This window comes from Ascaphus truei, chromosome 4 (genome assembly GCF_040206685.1).
Source record: "Ascaphus truei isolate aAscTru1 chromosome 4, aAscTru1.hap1, whole genome shotgun sequence".
In the NCBI taxonomy this organism is placed as follows: domain Eukaryota; kingdom Metazoa; phylum Chordata; class Amphibia; order Anura; family Ascaphidae; genus Ascaphus; species Ascaphus truei.
The window spans coordinates 323475886-323498658 of NC_134486.1; the positions used below are offsets into that span (position 1 = coordinate 323475886).

The 22773-nt window shown below is 43.9% G+C and overlaps 1 protein-coding gene across 3 annotated transcripts in view; it reads right to left on the reverse strand.

The window, feature by feature from the left end:
* SENP6 (SUMO specific peptidase 6) overlaps nt 1-22773 on the reverse strand; it is a 96519-nt gene that overhangs the window by 44515 nt on the left and 29231 nt on the right. The window contains exons 5-9 of one of the 3 annotated variants that reach the window (XM_075597992.1): nt 8220-8324; nt 5925-5942; nt 5033-5103; nt 4651-4790; nt 1943-2333 (exon numbers count right to left, since the gene is read on the reverse strand). In XM_075597992.1, the coding sequence (XP_075454107.1) occupies nt 1943-2333; nt 4651-4790; nt 5033-5103; nt 5925-5942; nt 8220-8324 (725 nt within the window). Of the gene's footprint in view, nt 1-1942; nt 2334-4650; nt 4791-5032; nt 5104-5924; nt 5946-8219; nt 8325-22773 lie in introns of all 3 variants that reach the window. The other 2 variants (XM_075597991.1, XM_075597993.1) reach the window with 2 other exon arrangements.

Here is a 22773-nt window from a genome sequence, read left to right on the forward strand (position 1 = left end):
CCTGAAGATTTTATTTGGAGGCCCTGGGTTTACACAATATGACTGCAGGGTCAGGCTCACTCCTGCAGCCAATGATAAGGTGCAACATCGGGAAATGACATTGTAACTTTTTATTAGTGACAACGAGACCATATTTGTAGTGGGGGATTTTTGTTACTGACACAAACACACAACTGCCTTGGGAAACCAGGGTGCCCTTAGCGATTAGCACAAATCACCTCTGGGGAACCCTTGGGTTCAGGTACATAAAAAAAAAACAACTGCTGCTTTAAAAGGTGCTCTAAACTCTGACTTTAAATACACATTAACTACGATCATTCACCCAGTAGCCCAAGCACGCTGCCTAGGGGTCACACTCGACTCCTCTCTCACATTTGCCCCTCACATTCAAAACATTTCTAAAACCTGTCGCTTTTTCCTCCGCAATATAACTAAGATACGCCCTTTCCTCTGTTGCTCGACTGCTAAAACTCTGACTCAGGCCCTCATTCTCTCCCGTCTTGATTACTGTAACTTCCTGCTGTCCGGCCTTCCTGCCTCTCACCTGTCTCCCCTACAATCTATCCTAAACGCTGCAGCCAGAATCGCTCTGCTCTTTCCTAGATCCGTCTCAGCATCTCCCCTCCTGAAATCCCTCTCCTGGCTTCCGATCAAATCCCGCATCTCACACTCCATTCTTCTCCTCACTTTTAAAGCTTTACACTCTTCTGCCCCTCCTTACATCTCAGCCCTAATTTCTCGTTATGCACCATCCAGACTCTTGCGTTCTTCTCAAGGATGTCTTCTTTCTACCCCCTTTGTATCTAAAGCCCTCTCCCGCCTTAAACCTTTTTCACTGACTGCCCCACACCTCTGGAATGCTCTTCCCCTCAGTACCCGACTAGCACCTCTCTATCCACCTTTAAGACCCAACTTAAGACACACTTGCTTAAAGAAGCATATGAATAGCACTGTGGATATTCTGAACACGATACATAAAGCTTGGCCCCCTGCAGACGCACTTACCAGAACTCCCTCCTACTGTCTCTGTACGTTCTCCCTACCTACCAATTAGACTGTAAGCTCCTCGGAGCAGGGACTCCTCTTCTTTAATGTTACTTTTATGTCTAAAGCACTTATTCCCATGATCTGTTATTTATATTATCTGTTATTTATTTGATTACCACATGTATTACTACTGTGAAGCGCTATGGACATTAATGGCGCTATATAAATAAAGACATACAATACAATACTGTACCATTGGTCAAATGGTAGACCTTGAAACCCTAGGTGATCACTAGTTTGTGGTATTGGATGTGAGCATGTTACACTTACTGGAAGACACACAGTCCACCAACTACTGCTCACAGATCCCCGAATAAGCACAGGTCTTTGGCAGGAGAAGGAATAGTTACAGCATGATATAAAAAGATACAGTTAAGTGCCAACAATTTTTTTTTTAATCAAAAGGCATCTAACAAAAGCTGCAGGAATATACAGTAAATTTCAAACCAGGTTGAAATTTTGTCCAGGTAATGACAAACTGCAAATTCTAAGATGAGTTTTTGCCAATCTTTTACGTCATTGTGTCAGTCCAGAACTTGCAGCTCTATGGTTGGCAAACCCATTTCTCTGCCAGTCGACAGATGGTCATTGCACGGACGTATGAAATTACCGGGTACTGTACTCATTTATTAATAAAATGTTTTACCAGGAAGTAACACATTGACAGTTACCTCTCGTTTTCAAGTATGTTCTGGGCATAGATTTAACATGACAAATAATACAAGGTTACAATACGTAGTTACATAAGTGAATAGGGTATTCATTATATACAAGACATTGCATGCACAGTTAGAGATAATATATGCTATAGGCGTATACAGTTACAGTTACAGTTACAGACCAGATTAAAATGTGAGACAGCTTTAGTTTGGAAAGAACTTAGACTGGTACTTACTTGTGTCATTCGGTTCTGATGGTCTTGCACTCTTTAGCCTCATGTTTTTTGTACCTTTCGGCATATTTCGTTCGATGGATAGTCCAATTTTCCCATTAGTTGGAAACTGCCTACATCGAAGGGATTCATGTTTCAATATGATATCAATATGAGGCTTGTTGTTAGCTGGGCCATAGAAGTTCTTGGCATTTAATCCTATATTTAGTGTCTTTTCTCCGGTTGTAGTTTGATGGATGGAAGGCCGGGATAGTAGAGCAGATTCACCCAATGATACCATTTGTTTGGAAAGTCTCTGTGTACAGGTATCTCCACAACTTTGGCATTTTGTCTGATTTTTATTCTCTTTTCCACAAGACGCACAAAAAGTAAAATGTTCATTTTGTTCAGTTCCCTAGAACAAACAAAAAAGTTGTAAAAAAAAAAAAAAAAAAATCATAAACACATTTACACTTAAGTTAGAATCAGCAAATAATTACATTCTAACTATGTAAAAAAAAAAAAACTGCATAAAACATGACATATGTAGCAATATTTTGCTTAGGCATGTTCACCAGAGCAGGTAACGATGAAAAAACAAATGTAAATATTGTTTATATTTCTCTCTGTACCATTATGTCAATGAAATGCAAACTCAGAAATGTATGATATAAAATGTAACAATTTTAGGATATAAGAAGTAGTTTGAACTAGGATCGAGCAATAACCAGAATATTTTCACGATAACAATATTAATTAAAGACATGCATCGTGATTACAATAGTTACTGTGAGAAAACAACAACACTCAATAGGGAAAAAATAAGGCATAATTATCAGTTTTAATTAAACGAGCATTCCAAGTGTCCCCCCCTCCCCCCACTTTTTTTCAGTATGGGTGGAAATGTGCAGGTCTCCGGAGCTGAACCACATTCACTTCAGTCCCAGGGATTCCACGGTTCCATAGATGCTGGGGATGGTGCTGCCGGTACTTCATGGTGGTTTTAATCCCCAGAGTGTTGAGGGGGGAAATTAAACCTCCATTTTGTTTCCCCTGGAGGGGAGGACACAGTGACACTTTTCCTGGTAATTATCCTGGGAACAAGAGGGTCACGGGAGCTAAAAATTAACACTGTTCAACTCCAGAGAGGCCCTGCTTCCTATTGATGTTACATAAAGGGGGAGGGGATAGTACACCTTTTCTGTAGAAGGGGGAGGGGAGAAGTGATCGTTTTATTTGAAAAAAAAAACATTCTTAATAAAAATTATACAAATGTAAATATTGTAATCTATTTTTCTTTTTATTTCTCCCTATCCGTAATCATGAGCAATGCGGGTAGAGAAGGGGATAAAGGAAGAAGCAAACAAAGGGGAAGCAATCTTGCAAAGTCAGGAGCGGTGACGGTACCCTTGAGGGGCGAGCGGTGAAGAAGGGGGCGCCACCACACAGTTTACATTCTCTTTTTCTTACGCTCCGTTTTCTCTCCAATCTGCAGGTCTCCGGAGCAGAATTGTGCTATTCTCGGCTCCGGAGACCTTTTGGTTCCCAACAAAACTTCCTGGTAAAGGTGCGAATGTTTCATTTTCTTCACGGGAAACAGAAATGTCAGTTTAAACCTTCCGAGTCACTTGGGCCAAAAGAAAACAAGCACAAATGCTCCATTGCAGACCCTATTGGACAGCCATTTAAAACCGTATCGCAAAGCCAGGAAGCGACGTGGGTACCTGTACCGCAAGCCCTTCGCACTGGGGGATCCAGAGAACTGAAAATGCTGTTCAGCTCTAAAAGGGCCCCCTGGTTCTCATTCGGTAAATAAAAATCCATTAAAAAAAAAAAAGTGTTAGGCTGGGAGAAAGACAAAAAGAATTTAAATGTTATTTTGGGGGAAAGAATTGTACTTATTTGTAAACCCTTGCAAAGGAGAGACATTTTATCAGACATCCAAGCTCTTGTTCAGGTATTATCAGGATAAAATGCAATTTGAGGATTTTAAACCAGAACCACCTACATGATCATCGGATGCAACGGAGATCTTCTGGTTGGATCAGGATAGAAATGTATTATCCATGTTTATAACAGAGGTCCTCAAGTATCAAAACAAACTTGGGCAGGAGGGCAAAAAATAAATAAAATGATGAAACAGGAAAATGGCCCCATATTTGCAAATATGGAATTGGAAGACCATCCTACTGTAAATCAAAATTACTAGGCAACAGTGATAAAATCTGAAGATCTAGCAAGGATTACATCCTGTCTTAATACCTTCAGTGTATGTTACTGCATCCAAAAACAAAAAGGTTTACCTGGAGTTTAAGATCAGGAGCAACAACAGAAATCGGAAACAAAAAATATAAAATATAGCTAAACAACAAAGTAGCAGAGAGCAATGGGAGATTGTAGTAGACCAGGGGTGGCCAAATCCAGTCCTCAATTTCCACCAACAGGTCCGGTTTTAAGGCTAACCCTGCTTCAGCACAGGTGGCTCAATCAGTGACTTTGACTAAGCCACCTGTGCTGAAGGTGGGATATCCCCAATACCTGGCCTGTTGATGGCCGTTGAAGACTGGCATTGGCCACCCCTGAACTAGACCAAGCCAACTGGTTACAACACACAAAATGAGTAGGCATGTAGTGCAATTAATAAACATGCTCTCAACATTTGAAGTTGTTCACCAGGTACAATGCTACAGCACTATCACACCGTGACACCTGATATGAATCCTCGGACGCACCTCTCTGTGGGTTATTTCTGCAGCAGGAGATGTGGGGAAATCCAACTCGTATGAATTGCTGCGTCGTTTGTGTTGTACCTTCCTCGTTATCTCAGGTTCAGACTCCAAATCGGACTCCGCTCTTCTCTCCTGCAAGTTTTCTATTGTATAAAAAAATTAAAAAAGAGAGAGAAAATACAGAGTGAGGCAGGATCAAAATGGTTAGCAAATGACATACAAAGCATATCTGGATGTGGAGAAAGATACTCTGCTTTCTTCTTAAGTAAGCAGAAATGTGGAAGGTGACATCAAAATTAGAAATGGGAGAATTAGACATGGGCGGAAATGTTCAAGAAAGTTTAAATTTGCTGCGAAAATGTATTCAAAAGTTTAAACAACTTACCTAATCTTTGAGATGGAGGTACAATACTAGGATCAGTTTCTATCTTCTGGACATGGGGTGGATATTCTTTCCTTTAGCAAAAGAAGAAGAAAAAAAAGTCAAAATCACAGCAGCGGTCTAGTTTTATTATATACACACCTTTTTCCCCCCCCCAAATCTGTTAACTGCCTAATAACAATGACTTTATTTCATATAGCGCTTTTCTCTCAATGGGACTCAAACCACTACACAATTACTGTAAGGCACGCTACACAGCACGGTACATAGGATTGCTGCACAGATGCTACACAGTCCCTGCCCAGATGAGCTTACAATCTATGTTTTTGGTGCCTGAGACACAGGGAGATAAAGTGATTTGCCCACGGACAGAAAGCGCCGACACCGGGAATTGAACCAGGTTCCCCCGCTTCAAACCGAGTGCTGCTACGTTGTGTTATCAGAGTCAGTGTCTTTACTCGCTGAACTCACCACTTCAGCCCACACCTACAGTGTAGGTTTCCTTTAAAAACGAAAAGAAGAACCCATTGCTATAGAATATAGCCACGGATTTTGTTACACTATGCGACTCTCTTCAAGCAGCATTTCCGTTTAACTCGTGTAATGTTAGTAATTTGTGTCGCTAGCATGTCCCCTTGTTTTTGTATTGATGGGGGGGGGGGGGAGGAAGGAGATGAATCAAGATTTCAACCTTCAGATGTTACCACAGTACACTGGGCTCTGTGGAGAGCTCCTTTTTAACCACTTCTTATAATATCTCTTGAATAAAGCATCATATTTTAGAAAAATAAAAAAAAAAACCATTGGAGATCTTTACTAGGTAAGAAAAATGCAAAAAAATGGCGATCAGCGCAGAAAAAACCGAAATGCTCTTGTTTTATAATCGCGAGCTTACCTTTCCCTTCTTTCCAGACTGCTTAAAATATGAAAAAAGAAAAGAATGTAAGAGGTTTCCTGCTACTTTTCTAATCTTCTATGAATATTGACTGCTGAGAATTAAGACTAAACAAATATTGCCCATGTTAATACTGCTTCAATCCATTACAAATGGCTCCACTTCAACCACCAGTAACACTGTTCTATTTGACATGTGGTGATAAAGCAACAGAGGGGAATTAAAAACTTAAAATCAGGGGTTCTCAACTCCAGTCCTAAATGCCTCCCCAATAAGTCAGGTTTTCCGGAAAGCCCTGCTTCAGCACAGATGGCTCAATCAGTGGCTCAGTCAAAGACTCGGAGGCAAGACTTTGTTAAACACCAATGCAAAGCCATTGTAAGAACATTGTGAGCCACCTGTGCTGAAGCAGGAATATCCTGAAAATCTGACCTGTTAGGGGAGGGAATGGGGTGATGGTTGGGGGTGGGGGGGGGGGGGGGGGAGGGTGAGGACTGGAATTGAGCCCCCCTGACCTAAATGATAGTTTAGTATTCGGTCTTCGTTGCTACGGATGTTGCAGACGTTATTGCACAAGTTAGCGCAATGTGTCGCGTTGCCGCTGAGGCGTTATTTAACAGTAGTGCTATTGAAAAGAATGGTTAAGGAGAGGACACGCCTTAGGCGTAAAAAGAAAAGTGTTCGTTTACCCGTTATTTTGTGTGTTAACTGGGGTAATAACGTCTGATACATCAGTATATAGGTCGGGAGATAAATGTAATTTTGTTGCAGATTGTGATACCTCTAATTGGTTAGTTATTCATAGATGATGCGTGTGTGACACCATTAAAGTTCTTACGTCATTGCATTGGTGTTTAACAAAGTCTTTGCTAATTTATCATGCATAAATTACATTTAAAAAGGAGCAATCCATGCGGTTTTTCTCTTTTTTTTTTTAAATACAGAATTGAAACAGGGGGTCTCTGGAGCTGAACCCCCATAAAATGTCAGCTCCGGAGTCCCCCTGCTTCCAGAGATACTTACCTCTGTAGAGTGTGTTGTATCTCTGCAGCTTAAAGCCCAGTCACATGGGCCAATAAGAAGCCGCACTGCGTGACGTCACAGCTTCCTATTGGCCCGCAGGAGCATTGAAAAGCAGGCATAATGTGAACCCTGGAGTCGCTACCGGTACCCACTATGGTGGTAAGCATGTCCGGAAGCAGGGGGTCCCCAGACCTGAAATTAATGGGGTTCAACTGCGGAGACACTGCTAAAATGCTGTATTAAATTTTGTTTAAATTTTTTTTTTTAATTAAAAACGGCTTGACTTGCCTCTTTAAGCATTTTAAAGGTTAAGATTTGTTTTCCCCCCAAAATATATTTATAGATCTACAACTTTGGCCAGTTTTACAATAAATAAATAAAGATATATTTTTTTTCACGTTGGCGATAATTTGTTAAATCCTGGTGTGTCGGCAAGATTTAGACGCATATTTACTAAGCAGTGCTATTCCATAAGACACCTTGCAGCTACTGTAGACACCTAATGCCCACTCAAGTGAATAAGCAATAAGGGGCCTTCCGCTGCTAAAGTTTATTTATAGAGCACCACCAATGTACTCGGCGCTTTACAGACTTAGGCTTGGTCCATAGTGCAGGCGTGAGCGCAGTGGAGCGCATGTCGTCGCGTGCGCCTGTTGCCTGAGTGATCTGTGCACCCAGAGCGCACGCGACGGGGAGGCGTGGTCGTGACATCACGAGGCTGGTTCGCTCTCATTGGCTGAACCGCTCAAGGGATGTGGCCAGCGTGAAAAGACTAAATAATTGGTCTTTTAACCTGTCTGCCGCGCCATCACGCTTCCTCACGTGCGCGGTCGCGCACACTATGACCGGCCCCATAGATCTACTGCATTTTGTTCGTGCCGCGTGCGCTGTCGCACGTACTATCGCTCGCACTGTGGACAGACAGTACAGGGAGATAATATACAAAGCTTCACAAATAGGAAGTAACACAATGGGAATTCCTGACCTAGAGAGCTTACAATCGAAGACATGGTATACAAAAGTTCTCAATTATTGACGGTTGCAGCATCTGGCAGCCTGTTGGTGCAAAATACGGTTAAAATGTAGGAGCAAATAACACAATTTAAAAAAAGTTGACAAAGGGGCCTGTAATTGTATTAAAATGTAATGGAAAGACATTAAATGAAAATGGAGCTTCCGATTACAAAAAAGTGCTGTTGAATTTGATTGCTTTATATTTTTAAAATGACACTAATGGAATGAGCAACAGGGTATTCAGAGAACGCTTCTTACCTCTGTGCGGCAGTCTTCACCGCTGACAGCTGAATGTTCGCATGATGGAATCGTCTTCCCTGCATAACGGTTCCAGGAGACATTGCTATATTCTGAGCATTTTCTCTGTGGGGGAAAAGGAGAAAGGCAGGGTCACATATATTTCTATTGAAAACAAATATGAAAGAGGGAAGAGCTATTGGGCAGCTATGAACTTTCCTGTGTTTTAGCTCCGTTGAGATGTGGAACCGGCTTTTTGACCTCTCTCATATCACAAATACCTATTGCACCCAGGCGAAAGCTATTCAATCATGCAAGAAATATTTCCTACCAACAACATTTTTGTTTTCTTTTGCTCTAATGCACCATCTTGCGGCTACGTCAAATGTAATGAACTTGTTAACCAAGCTGATCACCGACTGTTACACAGGAGGCTTAAACCAACTCAGATTTGATGCAGATAGGGACAAAAAAATTACATAAATACCAACTACATTCGGATATGCTACCTCCCTTTGTTTTAGAACACACACTTCTTCCTGAGGTCCCCAGTCATATGTCTAGCCCAGCTGCATAAGCTTCCCACATACTCTATTACATAATAGAACATAGATAACCTCTTCAGTAATCTCTTTGGGATGGGAAATTGTGTACGGTCATGCAGGAACTAAAAGAAAAATGACGGTAAGAAACGCATTCCTTTCCCCATCGACCCCCCATGACACGATGGGGATGTCCCAAAGCAGGTTGGGACGTATCTGGAAAGATTGCTTGCAGAACCTTTCTTCCAAAATCTAATCTCCTCCTTTGTTCCTTTAAAGTTTGGGGGAAAATTAAGGGACTATTATGTCCTGGGTTCATATGAAAAGGCTGAGACTACCTTAGGGCGGAACCGTGGCACTGGTCACATAACGATCTTATCCTGGTGAACCCTAAAATATAGTGCTTTATAAGATAAGGCTTGCAACCCCCCAATCCTCCTGGCTGCTTTAAGGCTAAGGCTTCGGCCCCGGTCTCTCCGCTGTAACGCGCGCCCGCGCTTTTGGCGGCGCGTTCAGCCAATTCCCCGGTCTGCAGCTCACTGCAGGAGGAGAGACCGGGGGGGGGGGGGGGGGGGGGGGGGCGTGGCGGAGGAGTGACAGGGGCGCGGCCATGACGTCACCCGGCAGGTTCGCCCTCATTGGCTCAACCGCCGGGAGGCGTGCCTAATCGCTCGACGCGAGTCCTGCTCTCAATTCTATTGAGAGCAGGAGTAGCTCTCGTGCGAGCGCTGCGGGCTCCCCCCCTCGCAGCGGGCCCGGCGTCATTGCGGGGAGGGCTCTCGTGCGCGCAGCGTCCGCCACAGCGGACGCTGTAGTAGGCAGCGGGGGCAAGGCCTAAGCTAGTTATCTGAAAGTTGATGCAAGGGTTCAAATGGAGCAGAAGATAATGCTGCCAGAATGATTTTTAAATCCAGAGAGGCACTAGTGAACAGATCTGTGGCCTTAATTGCTCTACTTCTTGAGAAAATGAGAAACAATTTCCATTTACTAAAGGGTTATCGGGGGGAAAAACAAGTCGGTAACTTGGACTTTAAGAGAATTAGCTAAGGCCTCGGGCATGGTCAGCGAGGCGCGCTGCTGCTCAGCAGTGAGCCCCTGCAGCCACAATGAGAGCGGCTTTAGCAGGGGCTCGCGGAAGCGTGTCTTATGAAAATGTTCACTTTTCGCGCTCATGGGAGAGCAGGGCCGGTCACGTGAGCGGTTCGCCAATGAGGGCGAACCAGCTCCGTGATGTCACTGGCCCGCCCCCCGACACGCCCCCGGACGGGCGCCCCCAATGGTGACTCAGCGCGCCTCCGCACAGGCTGAGTCACCATGGACTCAGCCTAAGGCCTTTTTTCATACCCACACTGCAAAAATCCCAACACATCAGAAGACCTAGCTATCACTGGGTCCTGGCCTTCTCAGAATACACCAAATGCAAAAAAAATGTTCCATACCTTGGGGTATACTTTGGACGTCGACTGTTTCCTGGTACAGAGCATTGTCTGAAAAACCTTTGCTCTTTCAATACTACCTCTCAATCTACATGTCGTCAAGGCAAAGAAATCTGGCTTTGGATATTTTATGAAGATCTGGTAGGAGAGGTAGCTTCCAGGGAACATCAATAGACATTTTCAGACATTGGTCAGAAAACCACAGTCTTCTTGGCCAAAATGAGGCTATCACAATAGCCTCTACTCTCTCTCTCCTGATCATTGCTAGCACTTTCTGAATCATGGACAGGAGAAAAATATATACCAATGGGTAGTTCCACTGCATTGACATCGCTGCTGTATAAGTCGCCTTTTGGTCAAGGTTTCAGGAAAAGAAAACCGGGAGTTTTGTAGTGTAACATGTAAAAGGGAGAGAGACCAGCTTATTCTTAAAAAAAAAAGTGTTAGCAGCCCATGATCATAACCACAAGGATCTTCTAGCTGAGACTGTTAGTGCCACGGATCTAGCCATAGGTCTGAAAGTCTGATGGCATCAAATGGAGTATCATACGTGAAATCCACTTCTTTAAGAGGAACACAATCCTTAAGGACCTTCTGTATATGAACACAAGCTTCTAAGTGTTCCTCTATCTGAGCCATCTATATATCTTCATGGTACAGGTCATACACACTTAACTTAAAAGATGCTCCAATACCTTCCCTTCCAATACTGGAATACTGTTTCTTGGGAGCACCCTCAATTCTTCTATCCATAGGATCCTGGAAGAACCCATCACCTTATGGAATTGGTGTTTAACTTGCAATTCTGGCTACGGCAGGATTTACCGTGGGCAGACTATTTCACTACTTTGCATCCTGAACAGAAAAAGGATACATCTTCTGAAAGCGTTTTTACAAAGACAATCTTTTATCTGAGTGCTGCAACTCATTACTAAGGCCCACTGCATGCGCCTGTGCGCCCACCTTGCGTCCTGGCGGCACGTGCACGGCGCTTCACCGCTATCTGCGCTCTGTAGGGAGCATTTTTTGTAGCGGGGCGTCGCCAAAAAGGGCCAGGTGGGCGTGGGTGTGACGGGGCGGGGTAATGTGTGAGAAACGCCACTTAAATTTATTATTTCTACATGTTAGAAGTTCAATCTACCATATAACATTTTCCATTTTTTTACATATTTTTCAATCTATGTCTAATAGCTTTTCAAGTGTTCCAAAAGTCTAACTTCTGAGCAACATAAAAAGAAATATCATAGCACAGTATATACAAACACAGACTGCATTTGTTAAAGGTGCAATGCCCACTTGTTCACACACACAAAACTCGTGACGCCCCCCCTCTCACCCCAGCTGCCAGATACAAGACAGAGGAGCAGCAGAATCGAAAGGAGGCAGAGGCTAGGGTCATGCTGATTGGCTCCCTGGCGCACCACGAGACGCGTCGCCGCTCAAGGTTCGCAATTCTGCTGTATCCCCTGCTGGCTGACGCGTCACAGTGCGTCGTGAGCCTGGATGCGAGGAGGCAAGAGGGACATCTAGGGAAGAGGTAAGGGGCTGGTGAGAGGCGCGCGCAGCCGTGCACTGGGGACCTAGCCTTATGATATTCTTGACAACTTGATGTCGAGTGACAAAAAAAAAAAAAAGGATGATCCCCAGTATTAAGATCCTACATCTTCAAAGTCTCTCTCTTAACTGATTCATTCGATGAGCTGATCTACAATATACACATTGATGTTTTTCGGCATACGATTTCTCCTTCTTCCTCTGACAAAGACTCTTGTCAGTCAGAAAAAATGGTGCCCTGAAGTAGATCTTGATCGCTTGTGAGATGGCTCCAAAAGTCTCCATGACAGAGGTCTTCACCCATGAGAAAAACGTACTCATCTGAGGAGTTTCCTCACATGCAATACTCTTAATAGTCAGTCCACCCCCACAAAAAACTATAAAGGTTGGAACCCATGATTAGGTGCACTAAGTCCAGAGTGAAAATGTCATACAGATGTCAATACGAATATGCCAAACCCGAATATGCCCAAAAAGTGTTAAAAGAACATGAACATACAGGTGTGAATCACCCCCCACCCTCAAAGTACTCGAACAAAGCAAGTGCAGGCCCCACAACATAGTTAAGATCAGGGAAAGTTCCCCAACCTCCAAACTGTTACAAGTGGTTTAAGTTCTATTGCAGGGAGGGTCTCGGGCCCTGTACCCTGCCCCACACCAGGCTTTCTGTCCTGGAAGGTTCTCCAGGGGTGTTTGACCCCACTACCTTGTTCACTCTCGTGTCTAAGGTTATTTCTCTTGGGTCCCGCAAGGGTCCGTCTGTTTTCTCCTTCCCTACTGTGTCCACCCCATCCCCCTCCCTCCCCCCGCCCTGAGGCATCCACTTTACTCTCCTCCCAACCATCCCTGGACCTACGTCCTATATCCCAAAACGGAGCTCTTGACATGGGAAACATAAGAGCATCAGAGCCTGGAGCTCTGAGAAGGTCTTTCGAAACATGTCTTCCATCAAATTAATCTCGATTAATGTCAAAGGCCTCAATTCAGCAAAAAAAAAAGGAAGCTAGTCCTGCTGGACCTAAAAAAAGCTAAGGGTGACATTGTCCTCATTCAAGAGACCCACTTTAATTCCCCGACGCCCCCCAATACATTCAAAAGCGTATTCCCCCAGGCATATTTCGCTTCCTCACCAAGCAAAAAAGAGGAGTAGCCATCCTCATCAGAACCGGGGTCCCCTTTGTTCTAACCAAGTCACTCCCAGACCCAGACGGTCGATTTCTGGTAATACAGGGCACTCTATCAGGCACGACAATTAAACTTGTTAATGTTTACGCCCCCAATGATAACCAAATCCCCTTCCTAAGAAACCTCCTCGAATCACTGGAGCAGCAATCCCTCTCATCCCTCATCATTGGTGGAGACTTTAATATGGTGGCCTCTCACGCACAAGACAAATCAAACCCCGCCCCCACCCTCCTACCATTTACTCCCTCTCCATACGCCACTCAGTCCCAAAAGAAAGCTAAGAACTTCAGAGACATCATTGAGCAATACTCACTAGTGGACATCTGGAGGGCTCAGCACCAGGGTCAAAGGGATTATACCTTTTTCTCCTCCCCTCATCAGTCCTACTCGAGGATCGATTATTTTCTGGGTACAAGTAATGTCTTCTGGGCGTCCTCCCAGTCAGGCATAGGTTCAATCACCTGGTCCGACTACGCACCAATCGACCTCACCCTATCCCTTCCCTTTGTGAAAAACACCCAATATAAATGGAAGTTAAACGAATCTATGCTGAACTGTCCCGACACGGAAAGAATAATACGCCAAAAACTAGCAATGTTTTTTCAAATTAATGCAGGCTCCGTCTCAGCCCCAGCTATGCTCTGGGAGGCTCATAAAGCCTCTTATCAGAGGAGACCTGATCTCAATCGCCTCTTATAAAAAGAAAACTAAACTTATGTTACAAAAGGACCTCACAGATAAGATCACCCAACTGGAACAGCAACATAAAATCACGGCGTCTAAAAAAGCGCCAAAACAATTAAATCTAGCTAGATCTGCCCTGAAACAGACCCAACTCGAAGAGGTGGAGAAAGCACTGAGGTGGTCAAAACAAAAATATTTTGACAAAGGCAATAAAGCAGAAAGGCTCTTGGCCTCAAAGCTCAGGGGCGCCAGAGTTAAATCTCAGATAGCCCGCATTCAGACACGAAAAGGGCAGATCTCATACATAGAAAAAGAGATAGCCCAGGAATTTGCAGATTTTTACTCTGACTTATACAACATCCACCCCCCCAGACCAAGACCCGATCAGCCGCAAAACAATTACACAATATCTAGAGCAATGTAACCTCCCATCCTTATCCCCTGAGGAGGTAGAGAGTCTGAACAACAACATCTCCCAAGAGGAACTCTCTCAGGCTATCAGCTCACTCAAGTTAGCCAAAACTCCGGGCCCAGACGGTTTTCCAAACTCCTACTACAAAATGTTCATGCCGACCCTCTCCCCCTACCTATTAGACATGTACAATTCCTTCCTTCAAGGAGAGCCGATTCCCGCCACAATCACAGCAGCAAATTTAGCTATAATTCACAAGGAGGGTAGAGACCCGCCACTATGCGGCAACTACAGGCCCATCTCCCTATTAAATACTGATCTCAAAATCTACAGTAAGATCCTGGCAAACAGGCTAAACGCAATTCTCCCTAGACTCATACATGTAGATCAAGTAGGCTTTGTGTCTGGAAGACAGGCCTCCGACAATACCTGCAAAATTGTGGATATAATTGACCACGTGCATCTCACCGGTTCCAAAGCAATGATTCTGAGCCTTGACGCTGAAAAGGCGTTCGACAGAATCAAGTGGACTTTTTTAGACCAAACAATGCTGAGGTTTGGCTTCTGTGGCCCTTTTTTGGAGGGGATGAGAGCCCTCTACCAAAACCCAACGGCGTATGTTAAATTATCAGGCGGCTTCTCTGACCCAATAAAAATTAGGAACGGGACCAGACTAGGTTGCCCGCTCTCCCCCTTGCTATTCGCCCTAACCATTGAGTCCTTAGCGGGCAAAATCAGGGAAGAAAAAAGAATTAAGGGGATCCAAATTGCGGAAAGAGAATACAAAATTACTCTATTTGCTGACGATGTGATTTTGACCCTCGCGGACCCCCATACCTCCCTCTCCAACCTACAAAGGCTACTGACCCAATTTGGGTCAGTCTCTGACTATAAAGTTAACATGGACAAGTCAGAAGCTCTAAATATATCCCTCCCAGCCCAGACGTGGAAACTCATTCAAGCTAACTATAAATACAAGTGGAGTTCCACCTATGTTAAATATCTTGTGGTTAAAATCTCAAATTCCAACAATACCCTCTTCCAATATAATTACTCCCCCCCCCCCCCCCTATTCGATCAGATTAAAAAAGACCTGGAAACTTGGAAAAAACATCAAATTTCCTGGTTTGGGAGAATAGTTTCCGTTAAAATGAATGTTCTCCCAAGGCTATTGTATAATTTCCAAACCCTCCCAATTACGGTGCCACAAGCGGCCCTCAAGAACATCCAATCACTACTGCTCCAATTCATTTGGAACGATAAAAGGCCAAGAGTCCCAAGATCAGTGATGCTCTCATCAAGAGCTAGAGGAGGTATGGGGGTCCCCGATATCGTCAGGTATTATCTCGCAGCACAACTGAAGCAGGCCGTAGTTTGGAATTGCGACCCGGCCTCAGCCTGTTGGCTCGCAATAGAGTCTCATTACGCGCGTCCCCACTCCCTCCAAACGGCTTTATGGACCACAAGTGGTGGCGGGGCTGGTCCACAGAGGTTCGACCTAGGAGCAATGAGATGTACGTGGGACACATGGCTTAAAAGCAAAGGGAAATATGGTCTGCTAGCTTCCCCCTCCCAGCTCACTCCAATCTTTGGGAACCCCAATTTCCCGCCAGGGTGTTCCCCAAGACAATTTGACCAATTCCAGAGTCACAATATTAGGATGGTTGCCGATCTGCTGCAGGAGGAGGAGATATTAACCTATCAGGCTCTGAAGGACAAATTCCAGATCCAGGGCCTTCACCCGTTTAAGTATTTACAAGTTCGTCACTTCCTACTATCTTTATCCCCAACCTCCAAGTTCCCCCCGCTGACCAGATTTGAATCCATATGCATTAAAAATACCTACCAAAGAGGCCTGATCTCCAAGATATATAAGGAAATAGAGCCAACATCCAGCCCCCCGAATCACCGATACATGCAAAAATGGTCGGAGGATCTGGGCCTCCAAATAGACCATGAAGACTGGGAGGAAATTTGGGAGCAAGCCGCTAAAACATCAATCTGCACAACAATAAAAGAAAACATCTATAACATTATATTTCAGTGGTACCTGACCCCCCAGCTAGGCTGAGCCAGGTCTTCCCCGGCACACTGGATCTGTGCTGGAGGGGATGTGGTCAAAAGGGGGACATGTCCGGAGATTCAGAGTTACTGGACCATGATCCAGACGCTCATTTACAACACCACAGGGCTCCCCCTTCCCCTGGAGCCTCTGACTCTGGTGCTGAGCAAACCCATCGAAGATCTTCCTCCGCCGATGTCAAGGCTGATCATGGCAATGCTGACAGCGGCCAGATGTTCCATAGCGGCCGCCTGGAAACAGGTTAAGCCCCCCTCGAGAACTACAGTAGTCAGAAGAATCAATGAGGTCATGACTATGGAGAAGCTGACAGCTATGCTCCAAAAGAAGATGCCTCAATTTCGGAACACATGGGACCCATGGTTAGAGAGATAAAGCCCAAAAAGGCCAACCACCTAGACCTTTAGTCCCTTCCAGACAGCAGGAGAGAGAATTAAGGAAGCCTCTGGACGTACCTTTATCCACCCATTCCCCTCCCCCCCACTTGTTTGTTACCCTCTCTCCCTCCCCTCCCTTCCCCCCCCCCCTCTCTTTTCCCCCTATGGAAAACGTAAAATTTTTATTGGTCACCACCTGATTGTATTGAGTAGAAATGTTGCGGGCTCATGACATTTCTGTATGTACTTTTATATGTGAACGTGTACAATAAAAAAATTGTTACAAAAAAAAAATCGTCAGGGCAAGCCTTTTTAGCATAATTGCTTGGTAACTTTCCATCACATAAGGCACACACAGCAGCACAATGCTTAGTTTTGGTTAAAACCTTTCTAGGCTTGGTAGGAACTGGCTTAGAGACACCAGATTCCATCCTATGCGCGGTAGAGACAATAGGGGCTGACAGAAGAGGCCAGAAAGCAGCAGCAGAATATACTGTCTAATGCAGGACTAAACAACTGGTCTCCTTATATGCTCCAGAGTTGAAGAATAGGGAGTAGTGCACAGCCAAAAAAGCGAAGAGGGATCCATATGATGCAAAAAAGAGTATATTAGAATAACAAAAGCAAAAAAGAAAAGCCTCCTACGCTTTTGCGTAACATAAGCATTTTAAGCCTCCTTACAAAATCAAGTGAACACAGGCGACGAAGTTCTGAGGCTCAACGAGGAGGTAAGAGCCATGAGAGACAGTCTGGATGATTTTGAAAACAGGGAGTGAAGGCAAAATTTGCATATCCGCCACATCCCAGAGTCAGTGTCTGCGGAGGCCCTGCAACCTTACCTTAAAAGGCTGTTTCTCTCAATTGACCCCCAACTAGAAGATAGCGATCTGGAGCAGAAACAGGGGCTCGATCAACTTCGAAAACTCCCTCATCCAGATCTTCCAGGATTTGGCAAGGATGACCATAGACAGGCAAAGAGGATTACGACCGGTAAAAGCGATTTTACAGGAAAAGAAAATTAGCTATCAGTGGGACTTTCAGTTCTGCCTCATCGTCAACAAGGGAGGTCGTCAGGTTTCGCTTCGCTACCCGGAGGAGTAGCAATTTTGATAAAGCATGGTATCTTGTTCCAGATATTGGAGATTAAGAGAGACGAAGAAGGGAGGTCCCTCGTGGTCCACGGTTTACTCTCAGGCCTATATTTCACTCTAGTGAATATATATATTCTCCTAATGAAGGACAAATTTATTTTTTAAAGGAAACATTGGAATCTTTGGGAGACAGTCGAGGACAGTCAATTTTAGGAGGCGATTTTATATGGTCTCAGATCCAGATATGGTTAAATCCACTCATCCAGGGCAATCACACTCTTCAATGCTTGTTAATCAAAGAATTTGGTTTTCTCGACGCCTGGCGCCACTCACATAAAGGTCAGAGAGATTATTATTTTTACTCAATCCCACATGATTTCTACTTTAGAATTGATAATATATATTTGTAACCACAAATATTCTGGAGGTTCTGGTTCACTCAGATATAGGCTCTTTCACGTGGTCGGATCACGCTCCTGTGGTGATCTTGTTTGACCCCCATTTGCCAAGATTCAACCATTCCACTGGACAATGAATGACTCACTATTAAATTACCCGGAAATTAGCAAACAAATTGGAGACTCACTCAAAAATAATTTTCAGATTAATGATGGGTTGGTAGAATCGAAAGCAATACTATGGGAGGCGCATAATGCCATGATTAGAGGACAGCTTATCTCAATTGCATCCTATAGAAAGAGAATACAAAATGGAAAAATAAAAATATTTAACGATTAAAATTATAATGTTGGAAACTTCACATAAAAAAAACCTGACGAGGAAAATCTGCAAAATACTTTACCAGGCAAGGGAGGAGTTTAAGGGATTGCAATTCGAGGATGTAGAGAAGGCCCTTAGATGGACCAAGCATACATACTATGATAAGGGCGATAAGGCAGACCATTTATTGGCAAATAAACTCAGAGGGATCAGGGTGAGGGCTTCAGTCCCTGCCATTAGGATAAAAGGAGGCGTCACATACAATCACTCAAAAGATTTTATGCAAATCTCTATGATCTAGACAATTCAACCCGGAATGCAAAAATCCCGGGCTCGGCCCATATCGAGAACTATTTGAGAGATTTTAATCTCCCAAAATTGACAGAGGAGGATCATAAAATTTTAAATGCAAAAATATCTCAGGTCGATCTTGGGTGGGCAGTTAGTTCTTTGAAGCCCTTAAAGGCACCTGGTACAGAGTTTTTCAAATCTGTATTATACATTTTTTTATAGGAATTCTAGGGCCTTTCCTGCTGGATTTATTCAATGATTTTCTCAGCGGAAAACACATCTCTCCCCACCCCCTCCCCCCACAGATGACGAAGGCCAATATAGTGGTGATCCCTAAAGAGGGAAAGGATCCTTCATGTTGTGGTAGCTAGAGGCCAATCTCATTTCTTAATACGGATCTGAAAATCTATAGTAAAATTTTGGCTAACATGTTGAATCCAATACTTCCTAGATTAATACATTATGACCAGGTGGGATTTTTGAGTGAACGCCAGGCGTCGGATAATACAAGGAAAATTATTAATGTTATTGACCAGATACACAAGTCTAAATTGAAAGCTGTGTTGTAGAGTCTGGAGGCGAAAAGGGCGTTTGATAGGATAAGGTGGGACTTACTGGACAAGACACTAGAGGCATTCGGATTCTCCGGGGTGGTTTTGCAGGGGGTACGGGCCCTCTATCAGTCACCGACAGCCACTTTGAAGATTCCAGAGGGGAAGGGGAATCTTATAACAATTAAGAATAGTACGAAACAGGGGTGCCCCCTATCTCCACTTCTTTTTGCCTTAACAATTGAGGTATACAGTATGCAGGTCTGTCATTTTATGTGTCAGGGTTATTATGGGGAGGAATTTCCTAACTACACCCGATTTGAAGATCTATGTAAAACAAAAAAAAATATCAAAGGGGGTTGATATCATCTCTCTACCAGGGCTTAATCCCAAAACAGGATACCCCGGCTCAGAAATATATGGACCAGTGGGCTCTGGATTTTCAGACAAATAACGAGGGAGGACTGGGAAGATATCTGGGAAAATGCGGGTAAAACCTCCATTTCTACAGTAACAAAAGAGAAGATTTATAAAATGTTGTTTTTACGCTGGTATTACACCCCCAAAAGATAAAAACTGATGTTCCCGGGGACCTCGGATAGATGTTGGGGGGGATGTGGACAACTAGGAGACCTGGCACAGGTACTGTCCAGTAATGCAGAAATTCTGAAGAACAGTTCTGAAATTAATAAAAGACGTTACAGATATTGAGATTCCGCTAGATCCAATTTTAATTATTTTGGCTAAACACATGGATGATGTGAACCACTATACATTTAAATTGATCCTGCATACTCTAAAGGTAATTACTATTATTATTCAAGTATTTAAACTTTATACTCATTACTATATATGTTTTGTCAATTTGATGTAGCATTGGGCACCCGTCTTCTGTTGTATACATTTGCCACGCTCAGTAGCACTCATTTTGGCATAAATATATATTCATGATGTGGTGGATGTAGGAGTTTGAGCTACCTGGGAATATGTATGTTTATCAATTTCTGACTGGTAACAGTCAAATGGAGGTTGGTGGCATCTCCCCCCGGAGCTCACCCCTCCCCACCTTTTTAACGCGGGAGGTTCTTGCAATTTGCTGAATGGACAAGACTCACTGCAGTTGCTTCCCCCCCTATTACAGAGGTTACAGGAAGGGTTCACAGTTTTAGTGTTAGGACCTGCATTTTTGGTTTACCTCGACGTTTGGTATGCAGGCTTACGACGCTTTGGCCAAAGGGTTTAACAAAAAAAACAAGTAATTACTATTATTATTCAAGTATTTAAACTTTATACTCATTACCATATATGTTTTGTCAAATTGATGTACCATTGGGCACCCCTGTCTTCTATTCTAAAGGTGGCTAGATGCGCTGTAGCAGCAGCATGGAGAAAAAAACAACTCCCACCCTGCAGAAGAGAGGTTATTAGAAGGGTTAATGGTGTCCAATTAATGGAGAAACTTACCTCGTTTCTGAATCATACTACTGAGAAGTATGCAAGGGTTTGGGATCCCTGGGACCACGGAGGAAGAGATGGTTGGGAGTGTTTTGTGCGGAATGTGTTGTCTATAAGATATTGTATGATATGTTCTGTGATTGTTGATGCTTGTAAAGAATGTGTGGCAGGGGTGCAGCCATGATGTCACACAGCTGGTTCACCCTCGTTGGCTGAACCGCCGCCGTGATGTGGCCACAGCTCGACTGCCGCGCACAAAGAAAAAAAATCTTATCTTTTGGGAAAGGCAGTCGCGCATCGCGCTTTCTGTAGATGCACACAGGCAGTGAGTGGGGCCGGCCCCATAGAGGGTCGTATCTTGTTTGTGCCGAGCACGCTGTAGCGACGCAGTCGCGAGCAGTGGGGACGAGGCCTTAAAGAGGCACTTAAATGTGTTTTTAATATATGCACCATATGATTACTTTTATTGAAAACAAATTACCTAAGCTGCAGATCGATTTGATCTCCCATAATCGATCAGCAAAGATCCTGCTTCCCAAGGTTCACTAAATGGCTGCCTTTTCAATCAATCCTTCAGTCAGTGTAACTCAGCAGCTAAAATATATTCTTATATTATGAATGTAACTTTGAGCTGTAAACTGTAACAATAGTTAAACTGTTGGGAATATTGGCAACAAATTATCACAAACAGGAAAGTGTTACAAAGATCTTTCGCTGCTGGGGAAGTAGAGATGCTCAGTATATCAACTCATTAAAAATGGCAATGGGTTGAATTAAAAAAAAAAACTGCAGTAAGTATCTGTAAGAGATGTGTGCAGAGGTACGCAATGGAGACTGGTTTTAAGGTGAAATATTAAATAAGGCTTTATTGCGCCTGCTGCTTTAAACCAAAAAATCCAAACAAAATCTGCTCCAAGTTGGAATATATTTACACTTGTAGTCCAGCGATTCACCAGCCCAAATCATAGAGACATATATAGACAGACATAGATAATCAGTCTTATAAGAAAAGTCTTATATATGTCTCGTAGTTGTAGGGGGAAGGCTTCTCCCTTTCCTGGGTTGCTGTCTTTTCCTCATGCTCTCTCAGCATTCGGGTGTAGAAGTCTTGTGAGCTCCAGACATCTGTGATCTCTGTCAGTCTCATCTGTAAGACTCAGGAACCTTTGCTCTGTCTGTTTCCTTGGTCAGCCCAGTTGTGGACTAAGGAATCTCTCTTCCTGTCTCAAAGGCAGGCTTTTCTAACCAACCTCTAATCAGCCAGGTGGTGTTGGTTAATTGACTACCAGCAGTTAACCACCACACTGCTGGATTAGAGGCACCTTTTTGAACAGGGACAAATCCCCTGTTACATACCTCCCCTGTTTGTGGGAAGCTCGGGCTTGCCACGGCCAAAGCCCATCCTTCCTTCCACTCTCATTTGAGATATCTCAGTGACTTGAATGAGAGTAGATGGAGGAGGAGAACCCTCAGTCCCGCTGGGATTGGAGCCCTTCCTCCAGTTTAGTAGTGTCTCCTCTAGAAGGTGCTTGAGATCAGCAGTCCTCAGTCGCTCAAGGAGAACCTTTTCCAAGTTCAGTCTTTCTACAGACTGTATGGTGACAGTCGCAGAGCGTATATGCATATTGCTTTCTTTCGCCATCTTTCCCATATACTCCCTTTTAGCACCAAATGTCCACTTCATGGTATCACAAGAGCGCCCAAGAACAGCCCCCTGAGCCCTCAGTTCTTGAAGTTGTCTTCCTGCACTTTTCCCCTTCAATGTAGTTGCCAGTTCAGCTTCTTTGGGATTCCAGCTCCATTTCCAGAGAACGTCCTATCTTTTCAGCTTCCTCAGCTAAGGATTCTTCTGGCTTTGGTTCTGCACTCCTACATCTACCCTGTTGGGTGGCTGAAGGTTTGGCTAGTGCTTTCTTACGTGGCTCAAACTTCGTAATCTTGTTTTGAAGGTGAGTGGTGTCCCCAGCTCTCACTGTATCCTTGCCCTCTCGGGCATTAGTTACTGTGGGATACCGATGCTTGGGCAGAGCCAATACATTTTTCCGTATTGAAGGCATCTGTAAGTTACTGGTCTGCAGAGTCTCACTCTGTTTCTTGAGTGTATCCTGCCATTCTCCTTTCAGGGTCTTTATTTTTTCCCTGTGCTTTCTCTGAGCTTGCTTCCACCTATCATTCATTATTTTGTGCAGCACTCTGA